General features: G+C 39.0%; 3 protein-coding genes across 5 annotated transcripts; 2 read left to right on the top strand and 1 right to left on the bottom strand.

Annotated features, from left to right (window-relative positions):
* The first annotated feature begins 177 nt into the window (after positions 1–177).
* Positions 178–1894, top strand: LOC6618287 (DNA-directed RNA polymerase III subunit RPC4). Its single transcript, XM_002042524.2, has 4 exons — positions 178–584; positions 644–1023; positions 1089–1157; positions 1210–1894. Exons 1-4 carry the CDS (start codon positions 352–354, stop codon positions 1776–1778), a joined length of 1251 nt encoding a protein of 416 aa, XP_002042560.1. The 5' UTR covers positions 178–351; the 3' UTR covers positions 1779–1894.
* Positions 1895–2197: 303 nt separating this feature from the next.
* Positions 2198–3118, bottom strand: LOC6618286 (probable 28S ribosomal protein S26, mitochondrial). Its single transcript, XM_002042523.2, has 2 exons — positions 2828–3118; positions 2198–2729 (listed from the first exon to the last, which is right to left on the bottom strand). Exons 1-2 carry the CDS (start codon positions 3034–3036, stop codon positions 2261–2263), a joined length of 678 nt encoding a protein of 225 aa, XP_002042559.1. The 5' UTR covers positions 3037–3118; the 3' UTR covers positions 2198–2260.
* Positions 3119–3519: 401 nt separating this feature from the next.
* Positions 3520–20969, top strand: LOC6618285. Of its 3 annotated transcripts, XM_032718427.1 has the most exons (8): positions 3520–4084; positions 5605–5918; positions 10065–10150; positions 18838–18994; positions 19059–19166; positions 19295–19459; positions 19525–19625; positions 19874–20969. In XM_032718427.1, the coding sequence occupies exons 4-8, from the start codon at positions 18880–18882 to the stop codon at positions 20333–20335; spliced, it is 951 nt and encodes a 316-aa protein (XP_032574318.1). In that variant the 5' UTR covers positions 3520–4084; positions 5605–5918; positions 10065–10150; positions 18838–18879; the 3' UTR covers positions 20336–20969. The 3 variants fall into 3 exon arrangements, with proteins under 3 accessions (XP_032574318.1, XP_032574317.1, XP_002042558.1); XM_032718426.1 differs by lacking the exon at positions 5605–5918; XM_002042522.2 differs by lacking the exons at positions 5605–5918; positions 10065–10150.
* The last annotated feature ends 917 nt before the right edge of the window (positions 20970–21886 follow it).

Raw genomic sequence — 21886 nt, 5'->3', positions numbered from 1 at the left:
TATGTTAGTTTTGCCATATCGCTCTTTGTTATTATGCTGTCTATGTGTATGTGTTTCCTTGAATGGAAGTATTATGATTCGTTTTTTTAAGCGACGATAGAACCCTGCTGCAATCGCAGTTTCAAAATCCGATAAGTATTGAGCAAAATCAAAGTCATCTGGCAACACTCCAGACTATCGACTGCGGTGTATCGGCATGTGGTGTATCGACTCAGCTTTCCCATTAACCTCAAAGGAAAATCAAAGAATTCTGAGGAAATTCTAGTGCAAAATCCACGGACTTACAGGGAAACCAGAGCCCAGCGACTTCGGTCGAATTTTTGAGGGGACGGGCGGCGCGAATGGAACGCCATGCCAGCAAAGCGGATGACGGTCACCACAGCAGCAGCTTCGTCCATCAGTGGAGCCAGTGGGTCCACCACGAATAATGGTCAGTCTGGGGGCGGCGCACGCCCACTGGAGACACTAAACGGAATGACCAGGCTGACCCCCGCCCGCGACTTGACCCTTGGTGGGCGCGGCGCTGGGACAGCCAGCAAAAAGGTCTTTGCTCCCAATTTGAATGCTGTGCGCAATAAGAATGCGTGAGTTGTGGAATGGCCCAAGCGGAGTCTTTCTTTTCATCATGTCATTTGATTCACAGCAATGTCAAGACATCCAAGGACACCACGCAGCCAAGGAGCGGCCGCAGGGGTGGACGTGGCAACGGCACTGGAACAACACGTGGTCGAGGTGGAAATTCCGCTGGCGGGGGCAACTCCACGCTCATCCAAACCCAGGGACTCTTCTCCGAAGGAGCAGGCGATGTTCATATTCGAAGGTCGACAGGAAATGGAACGGCATATGCACGGGGCGGTGAGGAGGTGGCCGTGACCAGGAAACGGGTGGATCGCAAGGACGACAAGAGCCAGGCCGAGCGAATCAAGGAGCTCTTGGGCGAGTCGGAGGCCAGTGGCGGTGAGCTCAGCGAAGAGGAGGCTAACAAGACTGAGATGGCACTCAGGCCGATCCTGCTAAAGGAGGGTACGTTTTACAACCACTTTGTGATGCACACAGGCAGAAGAAATACTTTATTTTATAAACTTTAGGACTCTGGGTCACCCAGAAGACACCGATTGCGAAGAAAGAAGACCCAAGTTCAACCTCAAAACTAAAAGGTAAGACACTTAGCTTTAAAAATGGCATAATCTAATTCGATTTCGCTCCTAGACACTTTGGCAGTGGCCCAGCATTTGCAGCAGATGCATTTGGCTGCCCAGACAGCCAGTTTAGAGGAACCTCCACTGCAGTACGGTCGCTACCCACGCACCATTGGTAACTTTCTGGACTCCAGCGAAGCGCAGATCTTTCTCATGCAACTGCCAGATGTGTTGCCATGTGTGGGCGACGATTCCGAAGATCCGGAACCCTCTAAGGGAGATCATCATCAGGCCACCAGTGAATCGGAACCCGCCAGTCCTGCAGACAAATGCTCCAACGGACCCAAGGGTAGTGTACTACGGCAGCTGGAAGAAGGACAGATCGGCAAGATTCTGAGGTACAAATCCGGTCGCGTCAAGCTCCAACTGGGGGACACGCGCTTTGACTTGGACATGGGTCTCGATCCGGGTTTTCTGCAGGAACTCATGTCTGTAACCGCCAATCGCGAGCAACGCAGTGGAAACATGATAAACTTGGGACCCATTCAAGCCAAACTGAAGGCCACTCCGGATTGGGTGCACCTTTTCCAGCAGCAGGATGCGGCATCCAAGCGAACGAATCCAGTAACGGGCACGTAGCATCCACTACCCCATGGTAGATAGTAATATAGTAAATAGGCTGCGCCTAAGCTTAAGTTATTCCTATTGTAAATGCCGTATATAAAAGTTAAATATAGAAATTTTTGTAATACGTATGCTTTTTAAAAGGTTATTGACAATTGTACTCGAATATGGATCGATTTCGAGTCGCGAAAGATGGTTTTGGAGCTTGGGGATATGTAACGTAAATTACAATAATACTTAATGCAATTAATTTTATTAGTTAATGGATTGCTGATATATTCTATGTTCAAATGAAGTGATTATTATAATTTCCCATACGGTCTTAAAATTTGAACAGTATTCTAGTTCTACCAAATCGCTTTACCAAAGCTAGGTTATCCAATTCTTATTTCTTTTACTGTTTATTGTGCAGAAAAATAAAAAAACATACGGACTTTTAACTTTGGTTAGAAACCTATAAAAAGCATTTTAATGTAACAACAAACTAAGACACTTGATTAATTACTCAAAACTTCCTGGTGGGGTTCGGGAGTGGCGTTTGGGAGCTGAGAGGTGCTTCGTCCCTGGTAAAGATTACCGGCCATATCGATGGCGAAGTTGTGGTCCACGGGATTGGCCAACGCAGTCTCAATGGCTGCATCCAAGTTCTCCCTAGTGATATAGTTCTTGGAACGCTCAATCTCGAGCAGAACCCGCTGGTTGGCCTGCTCCTTGCGCTCCTCCTCGCGCAGCTGTCTTAGCTCCAGTCGCTCCTGAACATAGGCCACCTTTTTCTCGCGCTCCTTCGCCAGTCGCTGATCTCGCTCCTTGGCTATCGCAGCGTTCCAGGCATCATTGGCATCCAGGCACTTCTGGAACTCGGCCTCCTCCTGCTCGGGAGTCAGCACGATGTGATCTGCTGTGGAGGTTTCCTCGTGGCGGACGACTTCCTCCCTTAGAAACTGGCGCACTGAGCGAAGCTGCGTTCTGAAATCAAGGCGAAGATTGTTTTAAATAACGTCTTTTGAAACCGATTTAAATTATCTCAGACGAGAGACAGAATCTGCACCAGCTGGTGCACCTACTTGTACTGGTTGTGGAGCCTCATGAGCTCCGTGCGCTCCTCCTCCGACTGCTTCTTGCGTTCAGGCACGCGGAACATCTTGCTCTTGGCCACCGGCAGCCAACGCGGTTTCCTGCGCCAGCGGACGAACTCGAGGGCGAAACTATTTCCGACCGTCTTTCCGGTGGGCAGGGTGGACTGGGTCAGCAGCTGGCATCCCGCTCGCAGCATTTTAAAAGCAGTTTAATTAACAAAAGTAAATTTTATTCGCCGCTGCTGAACTGTTGTGCAACTCTGTTGTCAATGAACTGGTTCAATTGCTGGTTCCGTCAGTGATGAGCAATATGAAAAATCGATGAATAAAGGAACAAATCAATCTAATCAAATCAAATTCAAATAGAAAGGCAACAAAGAAATTTATTGACGTATATAGTAATATTAAAATGTAATTAAGTAAATTATATACTCAGGTACACAGATATATTTTTAAGCAGTAGCTTAATTTTGCGTTGCCTACAAGTTTTTGTAACTGAATTGCGCAGGTTATGAATGTTATTATTTGTCCCAAGATCCAAGTTTTGAAATCCCGACAGATTTCATGTGAAAATAGTCCAACGCACTAGTGCGTTACTCACAATTGCGCTGCGCTCAGCTCGGGCTTAAAAGCTTTTGGCCAGGTGAACTTGACGGGAAGGTACGAAAAGTAACTGCTCACTCAGTCGCCGATATATCGCCGCGCTGGCCGCATTAAAATCCGAGCTACGGAACTTCGCTGTTTCGCCTCTTGTACGTGGGCTAACTTAAAACAAAAGTGGCTTGCGCAGCCGGCGCGCCTTGAAAGTGTGTTTCTGCGTGTTTAAAAAAATAGTGTTCGTTATTGGAAAGCTAAGTCAAGTTAGAAGCAGTGTGGAAAGTGCATATTGTGTCTCTTGCCAAGGATAAAAGTGTTAAAAGTTAACTCCCAGAAATGCACACACGCATACCGATGCAAGCGAAAAGTTAAAGCGACGATCATTCATTACTGCCTCTTCTTCTTATTCATCTGCTCTTTACGACGTGTTTCGCTTACCTGTCCAAAACGCGCGTGTATTGGTGGGCTCCATCGCTCCATAGCCCCTTCTCTCTCGCTCTCTTTCGATTTGCACATGCAAAAAGGCAGCAGCAGCAACAAAAACAACAACAAAAACTCCGTCTGAGAGCTTTAAAGCCGAAGTTCTCGACGCAGGCGTCGGCGACAGCAGAGCGGCAGCAGCGCAGCGGCAGCGAACAACTCGTACAGGTTTGTTGGCATTTTTTTCACATTGGCTTTTGATTTTTGTTTACCTCTGATTGGAATGGCAATTCGCACTGGTTGGACTGTAAATATTGTCTCATATGTGTGTCTCATGTATCCCAACCGCTTACCACGCACAGAATCGAATTGGATCGCTTCGTAGCTGGAAATTCTTAAAAAGCGATCAATTTTGCATGTCGAATTTGTGCAATTGCTTGAACTGCACAAAAAAAGCAGGTCTTCAATTGTCTTCTGTTAAATAAATAAATAAAGTGTGTAATATAAACTTTCCATTTGATAACTGAGGGCCTTAAAATTAAATATTGGGCATTAATTGAATTATAGAATATCACATAATAGAATATCTAGCGTGCCTTAACTGTAAAAGTTAAAAGTTTACTGCTCAAATCGTTGGAATGTTCATCTTATACAATTTTTTCAATCTGTTTACTTTCACATTCTTCAGCATGTGGGATAAGATTTCGTATCTAAAAACGTGATACAAACAAGATTAATACAGAAAGAATGCAAAGTTGTTGGATGATAACATATAGACAGTATATTTATCCATTGAATCCCTTTATTTTAATATAAATACTTAATATTCCAAACTATCTATGTTAGCTTCTTTGATAGTTTGGAATTACCTTTCAAATTATGAGTTTAACTTGTTTAAGTAAATTTTCCCACCAACCTCGTTTGTCTTATCAACAACGCTCATTAAAAATTCCGAAAAAGAGTTGCAACCTCGGGGCACTGCACTACGCGGCGCAGAAGTCAAAAGTCTTGCCTTGAACGCCTGAGCAAGTGCAAAATCTGCTTGCTAATTTATTTGCCCAGCTCCAACTGAGGTCTTTGAAAAGCTAAACACAAAAATGTGTTGGAAAATAATTATGCCAGCAGCAGCAACAACATCAGCAAGTAAAAAAGTTTAAATGACTTTCAGTCACGGCAGCTCAGCAGGTGTTGGCTAAAAGGGGAAATCCGGGGAATGGGCGCTGACTTCAACTTAAATATGCAAACTTTTTCCGCGCTTGGCGAACATTCGCAAATTCTGATAAGAGTTCCCCCCAACTGTAAAACCTAATTAGCAAATGTTGTGAGGCAATTAAACCAAATTACAGTTCTCCTTCTTGCCCGTGTTGCAAGTTGAAAGGCAAGTTGCAAAGCAAAAACAACAACAAATTTGTCACAAACTGTCGCAGTGCGGTTTTGCACTTAATTAAGAGAAAAACAAAAGCGAAACGTGAATTTCAAAATAAAACTTATAAACCTAGCGCAAAAAAAAATTTGTTTAGAAGTAATTAAATATATGCAACGCCTGATATCTTTGCAAATTTTAATAATGGTTAAGAGTTTAGGTCAATAACTCCATGTAACCACTAACACAAACAAACCAGTAATGGCCCAAAAAACCCTTTTCTGAATTCTAAAAAACTAAGAAAATTGCAGCACTTAAGCTAAATCCCTTAACTTGAAGTATATTTCCTGGTCATGACATGAGTGTTTTTTTTTAACAATCTTAGCCTGCCATCAGAGCGACCAGCCAAGCGAAAGATTGACAAACTATATTTACGACTCCCTGCTGATGATCTCAGGCAAATGATGACAATCTGACACGCAAGGGAATCCATTACATTTCGTTCTCGCAGATAAGAGCTTCTGGCGAACTCGACAACAAAGGCAGGGACCTGTCACATTTAGATACTCGTCTGCTGACGACTGACCTCAAACTTAATTACCAACTTAGCCTTTTTGGCCAACCGAAAAGTGGGTGCAGCCCTCTGTGACCTAATCCTGACCGAGTTGACCTATTAAGCTGATGGAAAAGTCAAGTCAGGTAAGGGAAATGAGGACATTCGAGGTGGGATATGCTTACGTAAAATTAGCTGTAGCCCCAAAGTAAGCGAAAGTATTGGCCTGCTCAATGAACGCTTAATTCTTAGCCAAGCGTTTTACGTGCTCATAAAACTGGGATAATAAAAAGTTTCCGAGGCACGACAGAGTTGTGCCATTGAGTCTATTTTGGGGACACCGTTTTATGTATTGCGCCCCCAAGAGCAAATCAAAGAATAAACAAACGAATTTGGCAATGTGCAAGGAATACGAAATGGTTGGTTAAACTTACAACATGAATCTTGTTAACCTACGAAAACTATGATTTAGGAATATCTCTAGAGATACGAATAGAGATACAAAAAGGAAGATATTTCCTTGGCCTTTTGCATACCAATAAAATGTGTATTCCAAAGTATGAAACAGGTTTATGAAATATTGCCAAACATAAACAAATTTATATTTTATTTATCTCATTTCATTCTAAAGGGTTTTCCTTACAAGCAAGCTCAGAGGTGACAACTATGGCCAACTGTATCTATACATATTCTAAAAAATTTTGTTTCGAAGTTTATTACAAGTCTTGACTTTTCTTAGCCTTGGCACGCGTTTTCTACCAATGATCTTCCAATGTTTTCATATGGTTTCATCTTTCTTTTATGTACGATTGGAGGTGGTCACGTTTGGTCGTCTTATCTCTCAAGTTACTTATCAAGTTTTGAGGAGTGGTTCGGGTAAATGGTTTTAATATGCAAATTGTGTTTCTATGAAACGGGTTATAGTTGATGTCGAAGAAAAATATCGTTATTATTTAATGCTTTCTAGCCATTTTGATGGTTTTGGAAAGCTTTTTTTTATAACATAATACATGCATTTATTTAATGAAGTCTATATATATATAAATATATAAATATACTTTTTTATTGTATTCATGAGTGTATTAAATTAAACTGAAGTTCAAACCTGTGGCTCATTCCCCATCGGCATGAAAACTCGGTCAAAACTCCACAGGCCAAACATTTCTCCTCTCAATTTCTTCTAACTGAATTACAAAATAAATTTCGTTTTCAATGCTCAAAATTTTGAAGAAAACAACAAATAAAACCGGTTTTAACGGTTAGAGGAGCAAATACGCACACACACGCATATGAGAAAAGGTATTTCATCTACCAAAAAACCAAAATCCAAAGTGAAAAGTAGGTGACGTCAAGCACCGTTAGGTCTTAAAAACTGAAAACTGGTCGTTGGTATTGTTCTTCTTCTTATTGTCTTTGCTGCACAGAGAACAAAAATGTACGAACAAGATTTTTTATTATTTTCTTTACAATAAAAAATAAGAAAGAAATTTAAGCAGAGTGCAAGCGCGTTGAATTTATTTTTAGATTTTAATTTCCCCTATAAGATATTTATAAATACTAATTTTAGGTAAACTACTAATGCACTTAGCTTGCTAGATTTATAAATGTAAATGATTAATTTTAGTTTGTCCCAAACTGCTGTTTATTTGCTGTTTTTTTGTTTTATCTAAATAAACAGAACAAATATGTAAACATTTCCAAGTTGTATGCGTGTTAAAGAATTTTCGTTTGTTGTTTGGCGACCACGCCTATCGGATATTTCAACTTTACATAATGTGGGCAGGTCGACGGCACTGCGTCGAATGGGGCGGGGGCGTGGCAGTGGGAAATGGGGAGCTGTGGTTGAGTGGCCAAATAACGTTGGACATGAAAGCAACAACTGCGCAGACGCAGCAGCAGCCGCAGCAGCAGCCGCAACAACAACAACTGGCGACGTCACACTTGCGTGGTCAGCTTTTTGTGCATTGTCAAGAGCGAGAGAGGAAATGGGTTAGAAAGAGAAAGGGAGAAAGAAAGGGTTTATTACACAGTGGGTTGGTTATTAAACAGTGGGTCAAACCAGTTACATAAATCATTTCAATTGGTTCTTTTGTTAATTTTAAGTACAACATGTTCATAGTTTCTTTATATATATTTTAAATAATAAGTTTTAAGTTGTATTAAGTAGTAAATATTCTTTAGTGATAGTTCCAGCTTTCTGATAATGAAATTATTGTAAAAAAAAATTATGTTGCAAATAAAAAACTTACAATAGCAGTTCCACTGTAAAACCGCATTGTCTGTGCATTCGACTTCACGGTCAATCCAAACTTTTGCTTGTCTTATGCAAATTTACTTATTGCATTCCCCATTACAAGTGTGCGCTATGCCTGTCCCTTTCTAGCTTTCTTGCTCTCACATTCGCACACTTTGACTGCGTAATTAAGTGTTCTTTTAATTGAGTTTGGAATGGATTGCTTCATCTTTCAAAGGGCCCATACCCTACGAATTAGCGTTTTAAGTCTAGTTGTTATTTTTCTTATTTCGCTGCATTTTAATTGAAATTTATGCAGCTATTTAAGTGCACTGCTCTCGTTTTTTTTTGGACGGAGGATGTGGTTCAGCGAGTCTATTGTTAAAGTTTTGCGTAAACTTTGATTACATGAATCCATTTTCTGTTCTATATGATGTTCGAGTCCATGAAGTGGGCAGAACCCACAGCATTGATTCGAAATTGAAACTGCTTTTGGCGTTGTCGAACAGGAAATTAGTTGGAAAGTGAGCTGCGCCAGTCGGAAGCTTTTGGTTCCAATTAATCGGGGTGAGGCTTCCAGCGAAAGTGCAGCACTCAACTTTTTTCCAATCATTGTTAACTCAACTAAATAGGCTGTCAAAACATTGGATTTCTGCTTGGAAACATTTGAATAATGCTTAAATATCTATGCATATCTAATTTTAAAAATGAAAATTGAATTCTCATTCGATTCTGGTTGTATATTTACTTTTGCTTAAAATGCTTATTTTAAATATTTATTATTAAAGTTCATAAAAAAAACAAAAGAACATAACAACACTGTTACAAATTAGAAACCCTAATTTATAGTGTTCACTTCCGCTTTCCGTTTTAGCCTCACATGTAGATCAGAAGTAAGTTTTCTATGTCATTTAGGTAATTGTGATTTAATTTTAATGTTTCCCTTTTAATTTCAAGACATGCGACGTTGAGAACGATAAGAATAATGTACATACGCCTATTTCATTTTTAATTTTCATTAATTTAATTTTGTACAGATTTAATGTTTTAAATGATTTGATTAGAATTTAATGCCTTTTATTGAACATGTTCATAAATCTTTCGCTGCATCTACAAGACAATCAATTTTCATTGAATCTATGAAGCTTTCATTACGAAATTCTCTTTTTCCCAAAATTGATCGACATTGTTTGAATTCTTTTTTGGGTGGTTTCCAATTGCTCAATCAAAAATGCTTCCAGAGGTCAAGACTAAATGCTTCAACTTGCATAACGCAAAACTCACAGAAAGAGACCACAAAAAACGACAACAATTTGCTCGCCTAGTTTTCAGCTTTTGTTTGGGGGGGTCAATTATAATTCATGTAAACTGCAAGTCTCTAATTAAAGTGTTTTTTTTTTGTTTGGTGCCCAGCCCAAAGGAAAAGACGCACGAGGAAATTAGAAAGCCATCAACGAAGCTATTTCGAATTGTTTGGATACCCGTCAACTTTCGGTTAGGTTTTTAAGTACTTTTGATTGCGTTTCACCCATTGTCACGCCGCTGACTAACGTGATTCACGCAATTTTTGAGACAGGGGCGGCGAGGCGGACAATTGCGAGGGGGTTCCATTAACCACTGTCACTGCTGCGCAACTGGCATACAAATTTTGTTGAAATTTTCTTGCTCGACTCTCCGGGTCTCTGGGGTAATTGTCATGCAATTTTAACTCAGCGATTCAAGGCACGATGGTCGGATCCCCTTCCACGTTTTTGATAAGAGTCTAAGTAATTGTTGCTGTACTTGATGCAATGGTTGTTAGTGAAGTTGCGTTTTAAGCTTATCTTTTAATTAGAGGAAGTGATTAACTTCAGTCGATTGTAGCCGCAATTGCTAATATTCGGTGTTATTTTGTAATTGATTTAAAGTCGTTTCCATAGGTAATTTCCCTAGTAGCCAGTTTAAAAGGGGTTAGTTGAAAAGTAAAGTAAACCCACTGGCAAATACTACTGACTCATTGATTTTAAATATTGCCAACAACTTATTCCAATCTCGTATTTGTTTTTGTTGCACCTTTCAGATAGGGAAATTCCTTGACTCATGGATTATAGCAGAAGGAAAATAAGAGCTTACCTAATTGAAATGGATTCATAAAATAAGTTAAAAGTAAGTTAAAAAGTTTATATTTATAATATGACACCGTTATCAGCCACATTTGCACGCTTTTCTTAAAAATATTAAGCTGTTCAAAACAAATTTAGCGTTTTCTTTACCGAGAATACGAAATATTTGCCGAGTAAGCTCTCATTCCACTCCAACAAAAGTCAAATAAAAGAAGGTTCCTCACTCTTCAGCTTCATAAAAATTCGCGGTCAAGGTTGTTAACCTTAACCGCGCCCGCCTCTGTCTTATATTTTTCAATTCTCATTCTTTTTAATTTGAACGGATTTTTATGCACAAGGGACGCATGAAATGAAACTGGTATTGCAACATAATAAAGTTATAAAATTGTGTATACGCCACGTGGGCCTTATTCAAAATAAGAATTAATTAAAAAAGAATGCTGAATATATATAAATGATTTGGGATTTATTTTCAAGCTTAAAAACAAAGAACCTTTTCCGCCTGGCGTTTCGAGATCACCATTTAAGTTTAACAAATTGCATAATGTAAATTATCATTATTGACACAATACACCCTTGATCTCTGCGAGTGCTGAACAAAACAATCATAAATAAATGAATGAATGAGCGAGGGGCGATGGGGAAAGACAACTGCAGCCGGTTCAATAACTGCCAACTGGAATGAGGCAGAAATTAAATTACATTAAAATGGCAGCGGCCAAAAGACGATCGGCGATACTCGCATGACTCAACCGAAAGATACATTTTAAATATGCCCATTTAATCGAGCTAGAAATTGTCAAGTTACGATTGAAGTATTTTCGGCGGCCTCATTAGAGGCTTTTCTTTTCGCTAACCTTTGGCTGCCCCTTCATTACAGACAATGAAAACTTGTTTTTCAACAATATCTACGTCTGATTAGCATTATGTTAATTCCATTTTGATGTGGGAGTTCGCAGAGATATAAATGTATTTGCACATGAGGGAAACTTGTCTAGTAGTCAATTGTTGACTGGGATGATGCCGGGCGAAATATGAAATATTTCTATAACTTTTACACGCTCAGTTATGCGTCTCTCAACCTTGGCTTTATATGCGACATAACTTTCTTTAATTATGTTAGAAAGCGCTCCCTTAAGTCACCTAAAAAGTTTATTGCCCTCCCCCTACTTAATGCCAACTGCTTCTACGGAAGTAGTCTTTGACGTGCTTTTGATTGTTAATTAGATGGCCAAAACACTTGCCTATTTAATTAGTCGACCAAAAAGTCTGAGCCATGGCAACAGCTCCTTTTCATTTTGCATTGCCACGGCTGACACAATCGCAATCCCAATCGCCTTTTGAGATGAGCAGCGCACGTGATTTATCGACTGCATCGCTTGGCACTTTTCCCCTGAAAAGCCAAACCTAAAACCAAATCCAGACACACTTGAGTGCCAGTTGGCCATCCACTCATCCATTTGAGCAGTTTATGGAGCCTCTGGGAGACAATGGTACCAGGCGCTTCAGATCGGTTCTGTTCTGTTTATTTATTTATTGGTGAGAAGTTGCAAGTGTCGAATTAATCTGATAAAGCTGAAAAAGTTATTTAAGTAAATTGAAGCGAATAAATAAAGATAAGGGGTGTTTAGTGAACTGATATTTAACATCACACACATATAATAAAAATATATTAATAATAAAAAACATAAAAAATAGGTAGGCTTTTAATAGGTAGCTTATGCTATAAATCATTTCCAATATTACTTTGTATGCATTGCTGTTAATCCAGTATTCATGCACAAAAGAGATATTTTAAATGAAAATGCTAATTTTAATTAGTAAAGTTATTTATTGAAAAAAAAGTACCTTCCTTTCTTTCCCATTTATATAGGGTTTTAATATTGTAATAAGTTTAATGTTCTTTGATCATTGCATTTTGGTAATACAAATATATTTTGGTATTTTGGGGCTCAATGATCTTTTCAAGTATGAGGAAAGCCACTAAATAATACTTTCGGCTTGTTCAATTTTAGCCAGTGGCTTAGCTTTAGGCCGAATTAAGCAAAATAAATGGCAATTACTTCTTGGAAACCTCCTCCTTTTAAAAATCCACATAAATCCCAAAGCTTCCGCCTTTTCTGGGGCTATAAATCGCCTTCCAGCCAGATAACGGACCATCTTTGGGAGTTGGCTAGTTAGTTAGTTAGTTGGCAACGCCTTGGGGCGTGTGAGCGGCACGCAGAATTATTAACTGACAGCGGCAGCCATTAACAATGCGCACACACATGCACACGAGTCGTTCTTGCAACATCAGCAGCAAGAACAGAGTGAGTTGCGGCAACATCGCACTGAGAAAAATAGGTTGGGCTGTTTGAATTATATCAATTATAGAATTATTATTTAAAACTGTAATAAATATATTTTAAAAGACTCCCAGTAAATACTATTTCGCAACTAATAGCTATTGGTGATCAAAGGAATCAAATCATCTGATTTATTATGTTATTATGTTTCTATGAAGTTTTTCAGTGTGCATTGATACATCTAGAAAAAATATAATCTTTGATCAGATGTTCGGGAATGAAGAGGTACATTAATATTTTTCATATCACTTAAAATCAGCGTGGCTTTTTTTTTTAAGTGCAGCAGCAGCATCTGCCGCTGGCTCGTTGCACTTTCCATTTGCCAATTCAGTGAGCCGCAAGCCGCTTCATTCTACTATCATCTTGGACCGGCGAACGTCCCCGATGCATTGGCTACTTTAGCTAATGACTTTATTGAATCGACCGAGGCATATCCCCGGTCCAATCCCCAATCCCCAGCCCCTGGACCTCTGCTCCTCAATCTGTTCGGTTCTGTTGACTCTGCGTGTGACTTTTGCCGTATCATGCGAGAAATTAGCACAAGCAAATTAAATGAATAGACGACAATGGCCCATCATCATTATACAGAACGTGCTTGTATCGCCTTGGGTGGTTTCTAAGCAGATCAAATTGTGCTACCATGGAAGTAAAGAGTTTCAAATGGGAGTGGAATGGCGTAATTGGTCTTTATAATGTTTTTTTAGTTTAATAAATATATATTAAAATATTATTTATAGCACTATATGTGTTAATATGACATTTTAAGATAAGCAACTTTTAAAAAATTGCAAGGCAAGTAAGAGTAGACTTATATTTATTTATTCTTGTGATAAGGACACACCTTAAAATCCTTGACTAGGTAGTATAAAATGATAAGAAATACTTGAATATGCATAAAATTTGTTTGTTTTAAGCCCTGTTTACAACGTAACTCATTTGACTCAAGTTAATGCGTAAAACGTTGGAACATGTTTGTTTCGACAATGAACATTCGAGCTTACCCAGAACTGAGACTTAAACCTAAGTCTTAACTAAACATGCCCCAAGCAATGCCCCTTTGTCGCCTCCCCTCTGCCCAACACTCCTTGTTGCCTGCCTCACAGCAATTATGCTTAATTGTTTGACACGGCCAAGAAAGATGGTTAACCGTTTCATGTAAAATGCAGCACATGTATGTAAATAACGGTTTTACCTATGCAGCAACATAACAACGAAGACATATGTGGTGGTGGTGGGGGGCTCTAGAATACGATGGGGGTTGCGATGATGGAAACGATGGAACGTAGGCGCAAAGTGGGACACCAACAGCTGGCCACAGAGCAAATTGTTCTCAGTGTTGGCACCAGAGACGCTTTCCCACTTTTCCTTCCCGCTGCCTAATGACAATGCCTGACACACATATGAAAAGCGGTTGGGAACGGGTGGATTTTGTGGGATGGATACACAGGACTAAAATTCATTTGCTACAATATTATGTAATTATGTGGGGTAAGTTGTTTATATCGTATTTATACGGAAACGAGCATCGTAAGCGATAATATTTCGCGAAATAAATAGGATACTATTTGTTTTTTTATTGCAACGAATGGTTACTGATCCAAAAGACGAGTAATTTTTCAGTGTAAGGGATGGCTAGCAACTTTTTGAGGGCGTTGGCAGTTTGATTGTTGTTTGCACAACTTGTCGCACTTGCAACATGCTGCACGCTTGTCATAACGATAGATAAATACTAACTGAAAAGTATAGAAAAAGAAGGAGAAAAACGCTGACAGTTTACTGAACTACTTATGCCTGAGTGCGACCGAAAGAGATCGCACCACATAGATAGCGTATAGGGCTTTTGTTAGACAAAAACTTTCACCCAAAAAAAAAAAAAAAAATTAAGAGTTTAAAGAAGCGGCAACAAAGTAAAAGTTTTTCACAATTCACCGAAACGTGAAAATCTTCCACAACCGACTGGGAAATAGGGATCGCCAGATGGAGACAGCAAACGGGAGCTTCCGTTGGTAGCCCGAAGTCAGATGTGTTAACCACAAATCAAACAAGAACGGCAATTATAAAGCCAGCAGGAACGATGACAACAGAGATGAAAACAGCTTGAACTAACATATTTTCATTTTTTTAAACAAGTGTGACCCATTTACAAGACCATCCGTACTACTTTATTTTTCTTTTTTCGAAAAGTTATGAATGGGGTTCGCTGGAGTCTGGGAATCAGTATTCTCTCCAGCTTTTTAAATAGCTTTTAGATCTTCTGATCAACCGGAAGTTCACTATTTGCTTTCTTTTTCGCTTCAGCTGGCATATTTCTTGACTATACTAAAATTACCATTGGAATTTGAAAATATTCTCAAAATAGTAATCAAAACAAACTGGTATCTTAAAACACACAAAATATAATTAATAAAAAGTACAGCAGAAAATACCGAAACACATACATTTCCCATTTCCCAAAATTAAATTTAGCCAACCCCAATTTAATTTACCAAAATAGCCCCAAAATTTCGTTAGCTGCCTGCTCCGTCACTCAATTAAGACAAGTTCTAACCTCACTTGACTTTGGCTTGCCAAGTGTATTTACTACCCCCAAAAAGAGGAGCCGCTGGCCAAATTAAATTTCCACTGTGCCCAATTTTACACAGTTTTCCAAGGCAACGGCACAAACTTTTCCTCAGCTGTTGTGGCCTGTTTTGCACTTTGCCATGGCAACAAGTGCGCCCAAACATAAACAAAGCAAAGAAAATTCAGCACGGAAAACTCCTCACTCGCGTTGCCAACTAACTACGATTTAGAACGCTGTAACTGATTTACAGACTTTCGAATATCCCTTTTTAAAAATATACATATTAATTTGCCAGTTGTATTGATTTGCTAATACTCTTTTTTAAAATTAGAAGGTAGTTTGATGAATATTTTTGGCTGCTCAGCAATTGCTAGAATCAGTAAACACAGCTTTATTCTTAGATCGAATGGTAGTACCCACCTATTACAGGGTATTAAAACCAAACAATATTTCCACAGCGATTCGCTGGGGAAAATCAATAGCAGAAAGGTGGGGAATGCAGGTGAGGAAATGTGAGTCGAGGGGTGGAAAGGTGAGAGGCACCATTAGAGAGTCCGCGACACGTTTTTCCATTTGATTTGCAGACCTGCGAGTCGATCCCCGTCCAGCTGGGCCGACAAATTGAAGTAAATTTCCTGTCTGGGTTCCTTGTCCGGCTGACTCGCTCCCACCGGTGACCCAATTTCCGCGGAAAAGCGACTTTTCATTAGCCTAAGTTCCCTTTTATTTGGGTTGCGCTAGGTTGGCCCTAAGTCTGGAAAAATTTGCACTTTTGTTGATTAACTGAGTGAGGCTAATGGGTCTGGAGTGGATTGGTTGTGTCTGGACAGTTTTCAGAAGGTTATTGGCCTTTCTTTTCCTCGGTGATCTCCGTTAAATTGCTTCATTTGGCTGGATTTCCTTTCCCAATTTAATAGATTTTACTCGGTTGAGATGCTAATGGAGGTACGGAGTGAACTTTAGGTTTGGAGTTGTGTCAGAGACAAGTCGAAACGAGGTGACTAAGTCGCGATTAATGGCTTTTAAGCACGACAATTGTCGGTGCTGTATTCGTGTTAAATCAAAATGCTTTAAGGGTCGATGCAAAAAACAGTAGCATGGATACATGCAATATATGAATATATAAATAGGAACAAGGCTTTCTATGAATAATATTACTGCTATGTTGTTTATATTAAAATTTCTAAATAAAATGTTGCCTTTTTTTAGTTAGATAAACATAATCTTCCAGCTTTTTATCTACTTATCTGACCAAGAAATTTTCGCAATTGGAGTTTTGATTCATGGTTATTGCTCTATGCCTAAAGATCGACAACCTGGGCAACCCACTCAAAGTGGCAGCCTCAGTGGCAGTGGATATGCCAGGTTGGCATATGACTTGGCTTGGATGCCCGCTGACAATTAATGGCTTGTTGAATTTTTTCATTTACCAGTTGTGCTTGCCACTTGATGGAAATCAAGCTAGAGTTCTAAACTAAAAACAATAAAAACATTTATTTGAGAATTATAATTATAAAGTTACATTTTTAAACTCTACTATTTAATTAAAAATTTGCTCCTTGGGACTTCCCACTATCCTTACACTATACGCTTATGTAAAAATCATTGTAAGATATTTTCGTAAAGGCTTACAAACAAAAATTATTTTTTAGTTTTGAAAAACACTGTACATTTTCTACTGACACCAACGCACGGCGTGTAAATCATATAAACATATGCACATCACCTCTGAATCACGCTCTTAGCTGGGCACTCAAAATGGCCCAGAGCTTTATGGCTCACTACCCGGTTTCAAAACCTCGCTTTGGGCCTTTTCTCCACCTTTTCGACCACCTACACACGATCACCGATGTGATGGCCACAAAACGAGGATGAAGCTAAAATAAAAGAAGCCACGCGACGAGTCTTGTGGGCGATCGGGAGGGAAATGGATAGGATTATACCAACGGGAAATTTATGCAAGTTGAAGATCGTGACACAATTGAGAAAAGTTCATTCCATTGACTTTGACTTGGCCTGGCTTTGCCTTTTGATTTGTCTTTTAGATGAGCTTCGGCTGAAGATTGCATCTAGAGGTTAGTTGCCATTTGTTAGTCCCACAACAAAGTTGCAGAATGAACTAGGAGGATTAGATAGAATAACTAGAGCCTGTAGAAACACCGAAAACACCGGATATTTGATTTGTAGGTAGGTGGTAATAGCTAATACTATTTGATAGTTAATTGAAGTGAAAACATATACATTTTCTAATATTTTCCTTCAAATTGTTGTGTGCATAATTACCCTACCTTACAATAGAGTAAAATAAAGATATTATTGCATGCGATATCCCAAATTCCCTAGCTGCGAAGAACCATTCTTTGCGGCTTTTCGAAATCTTCGTTCCGATTCGGCGAACAAAGTCAAGCCTTCCTCTTGGCCAACTTTCGAGCCAAGAAGCAGAACCACCATTCGCGGCATTCGTTGGGGTAATTTAAGACGGGCGGCACACATTCCCCTCCCTCAGATTCGCCTTTCTGCATTTACCGCTAAGAGCAACAAACAGCGTTTGGCAAACATCGTCAAAATCAGAGTCTCTACTCCAATTCAGTTGCCCAGTTGGCTAGGTGAGGCAACCTCATCTCGGATTCATTTGGATTTCTTGGGCAGAGGGTGTCTCCAGTTTCTATTTCTACTTATATTTTCTGGCATTTCAATGCTCGCTGCGATCTGTTGTCGTCATTGAGGACTCTAGACTTACTTGCAAGTGATACTATTTATGCGATTACGAGGGGAGTGGGGAGTTTGAGTGGCTCATTGAGAAGGTTGCTAAGTTTATTAGCATGAAGGTAGAAGACATTCACCGTCAAGATCTTCAGTAGATGCTTGGAAAAGATTCCAAATGACAAATGATGATTGTAAAGGAGGCTGTAAACGTTAAGTGTGGTATTGCAAGACAAAGAACTTTAGATTTTTATAAGAATAAATTGATTTATTAAATAACGTGTGCGTTCTTATTGTATTGTATATTCTTTTTTTATTTAATTTAGCTGAATTTTTAACCAATCATTTAAAGTGTTCCTTTACCACATAAACTTCATTCTGCGTTATTTCCTACAAAATCAAATTATCTGAATTGAACGTTTATTTACTTGATAAGTAAATGCCCTGTTTATATCATTAGACCAATTTTCATTTAAATGCTATTTTTGCACGCGGTCTTTAATAGCTCATCAATTAGCTGAAAGCTGTCAAAAAATAACTGACATTCCTCGTGTTAAGCATGTCTTTGGGGCAGCTATAGATACTCGAGAAATATTTTATAAAAGCATTTTAATTGCATGTAAGAGGAATTCAGCTTACTGCTGAAATCCGCTTACAGAACGCAAGCGAACTGAGAAAAACTCAATCGAGAGCTTGTGTGTATCTTTTGGATACAGATACGAGTGCGACCTACACAAAGATAGATATTTCTCTGCGTAAGCATTATTTTTTTCTTGGCCTTTTTTATGCAATCTCAAGGTCAGCGGCAAGTAGCTCTTTATGTATGAATGGGATCTAATTGTTCGTGAGGAGACAAAGTGCTCGGATGGGTGGGATATGACATGTGGGTGGGTGGTTCCTCCATAAGTACATTTGCTAATGCATGTAAGGAGATTTTCGGGGAAGAGCTAAGCTATTTTATCGGCGTGTTCGCATTTCAAATGCGCTTGACAATGACATTTTTTTTCCTTTTGATTTGCAAATGTGGCTCAAAGTCAATAGACATTTGACACAATTTGGCAGAACGATTATTTAAACAAGTGTCTGTAATAGAATGCTAACGTCTGTTCTTTTTTTCAGCTCGTTGGATCTCATTGTTATCGTTATGCTGTACAGTAAAACATGGCAAAGTCGACACTTTATGCTGCTGGGGTGACCTGTCTGGGCTTTATTTGCTTCGCCTTGGCATCTGTGGCCATTGGCATACCCATTTGGGGTTACTACGATAGTCCATCGGGTGAGTGCCCAGTGTATTTTTACACTTTAATTTGATTAATCTAATTCCATTTCCAAATTAACAGGCGGCTATGACTTCGATCGAGGTTATTTCGGACCGTTTAAGGTCTGCAAGCAATTGACTTATAATCGCGAGAAATGCGGCAACGACGTGTCCAAGTTTAGATTAAGCAGTAAGTATTCTAAGTCGCTTAGACTGCTGTCAGATGGGCATCGAACATATTTTAAAATTATTCGAGGAGTAGTAGACTTTACCATTAGTCTTTGCATTAATTGTATTAAATAATTTTATTTATTATAGATGCGGTTTTTGTCAGTGGACTCTTGGCCATTGGCAGCTCAGCTGTGCTGGGCATCTTCTGCATTCTGTCGGTCATTCAACACGCGATGATCTCATCCAGGGAGAAGGTGGTTATGCCCTACACAACTCTAGTGATAGTGAAGTTAATGTTGGCATTGCTGGGAGGTGTGTGCAGAGGGGTTTGGCTATGAACGATAAAGAAATGTTATTTAATTTATATATATTTCCAGGTGTACTGGCCATCATAGCGACGGTTTTGTTTGCTCTGCAAATTGATGAGCAGGAGCGCTATGGCTTCAAAGTATCGCGGGGCATTTCCTTCTATATACAGGTGATTAATAGTCAATTACTCACCTAGTTGGTGGAACAGTGATCAGGCGAACTTAGATACTTTAATGCACGAATTCAGTTTAATACGTTAGCCTAGTTTGGGATAACAACAAATGTTACCAAACATATTTATTATCTTAAATTTTTGGTAAAGATACAAAAATCGTGTGCTAAAAGTAGGAATTCGCTGTTTCATATTACTACATCTACTATTAGCCATACAATAACAATTATCATTTAATTTTACAGATTGTGGCTATTGTTTTGACAATTGCTCTGTTCGTAGCCGCCCTGTACGATGTGATCTACTCGCGCAGTCCAGGCGGAGATCCCACAATGGCGCTGGATGTGTCATCTCCGGGCAGTGCCACTACGTTCAATAATCCGGGTTTCAAGGAGCCGCGCAGTCGCAACGGCGTTTCGGTGACGGACGCATCCGGAAAGCCCTACAGCGGAATCCGGAATGGAGCGGGAACGGCGGGCAGCGTGGCCTCCATGAGCACCACCGTGACCAGCGTGTCCAATGGTTCCACCTTCGACTCGGTGACGCGTTCACCGCTGCGGTCGAGTCTGAAGAAGCCGAGACCCCGGCCGGATCCAACGTTAGGCATTCAAAATCCCGGCTATTCTGGATCCGGAAGCTCGCCACCCATGCGGCGCAATGGAAGCGTGAAGAAGGTCCGAATTCAGACGCACAGCACCGAGGTGTAAGATGGTTTCAACCAACTAGAATTAAGCCCTTCAACAAGCAGCAAACGACAAAAAACAAAACAAAAAAATATACAAAGACTGTGTACAGTAGCAAAAAAAAACAAAGAAATGTTAAGATGAGAAAGATGTAGGTGTCCCTCATTAATTAATTGATAGTTTCCAACTGAAAATTGAAAATTCTTTTTCATTTGTCTTCCAACAAGGATGCATTAAATTCAATCGGCCGAGGCCAAAAGTTCTGTTTCGTAAGCAACAGTTTCCGTCCACGGGCAAGGCAAGAGTATTTAATTCAAATTGAAAGTCCCGAAAAGTATTTGAGTTTCCATATACCTCCCAAGTGCCCTTAAGACCCGCCCCAGTCCCGTGCACTTTGGAAAAGCGAATTATCCGCAAAAACAGTGGAATACCAACCTACAAATATAAATAATTTGCAATATTCTTATTTAACAGAAAAAAATAAACGTAAGCATTATAAAGCTACATTTGTAAAATACATTAAAATAAAAATTACACAAATTGTTATTTATAATTAAGTTTAAGTCAAGGCACATTGATTGCCTTTCAATTAAATTTGATAATTGTATGTTATTGTTAGCAATACTTTAAATTAAACGCGTTAATTAACCTAACTGAATAATAATTGTTGCTCTAAGATTTCACTATAAAAGACACTTAGATTTTTTGCTAAGCTTGTTTGTTTAGTTTTTTGTAATTTAAATGAAAAATGTGTTTCATATTTTTCTCCGTAAGGTAAGAAAATACTGAATAAAAAGACATAATAAATATTTGTTGACAACTTTATTAGATGTGTGAAATATTTGCATGTTTTAAACTTTAATGTTATAAAAATAAATAAATGCAGGATTGGCATGATTTTTCATTTCCGTTTGAACTGGATTTGAACTGCTTGGCATGAGTTTCTCGTGCAACAAGCAGTCCACACGAAAACTTCGCACCAACAAAGCAGTAAACGACTTCATGCAAGCAGTTGGATAAGCAGTGAACTGTTATAGTTATGTTAGCAACAACTGTTCAGCTTAACAGTCACATATTTTAAATTTGAACAAAAGAATTAAAGAAATATGCCAAAGGTGAAAATATACAGCAAATTAATTATACCCGTTACTCGTAGAGTAAAAGCACGACACTAGAATTGTTAATAGAATTGTTTTTATTAGTCTTGTAAATTTCTATCGATTTTAAAAGCAAAATTTTTTATAGCATTTATATATTTATATGTATATATTTATAAAGCATTCTTTTTTGTTTTTTTTTTATGAATATACAAAATAATATTTTTTCTTTAAACCCCTTTTCATTGCCTGTATTCCCTGACCAGCAAATTTAAATAATTTTTACGTTTAAGCATTTATTGGACTTTTTAAAATCATTTTTCTACTCTGGTTAATTCATTGATAATGCCATAACGGCCACTACAGAGATTTTTCGTTTGTTCTAAGGGAGATTATATTCGATAATCAGTTCTAGATTCTCAACCGATCGATGCTACAGCGCTCAGCTTTGTTTACAAATAGATTTTGTTCATTCAGG

Source organism: Drosophila sechellia, chromosome 3L (assembly GCF_004382195.2).
Source record: "Drosophila sechellia strain sech25 chromosome 3L, ASM438219v1, whole genome shotgun sequence".
Classification (NCBI taxonomy): Eukaryota; Metazoa; Arthropoda; class Insecta; order Diptera; family Drosophilidae; genus Drosophila; species Drosophila sechellia.
This window is presented reverse-complemented; position numbering and strand designations above follow the sequence as displayed.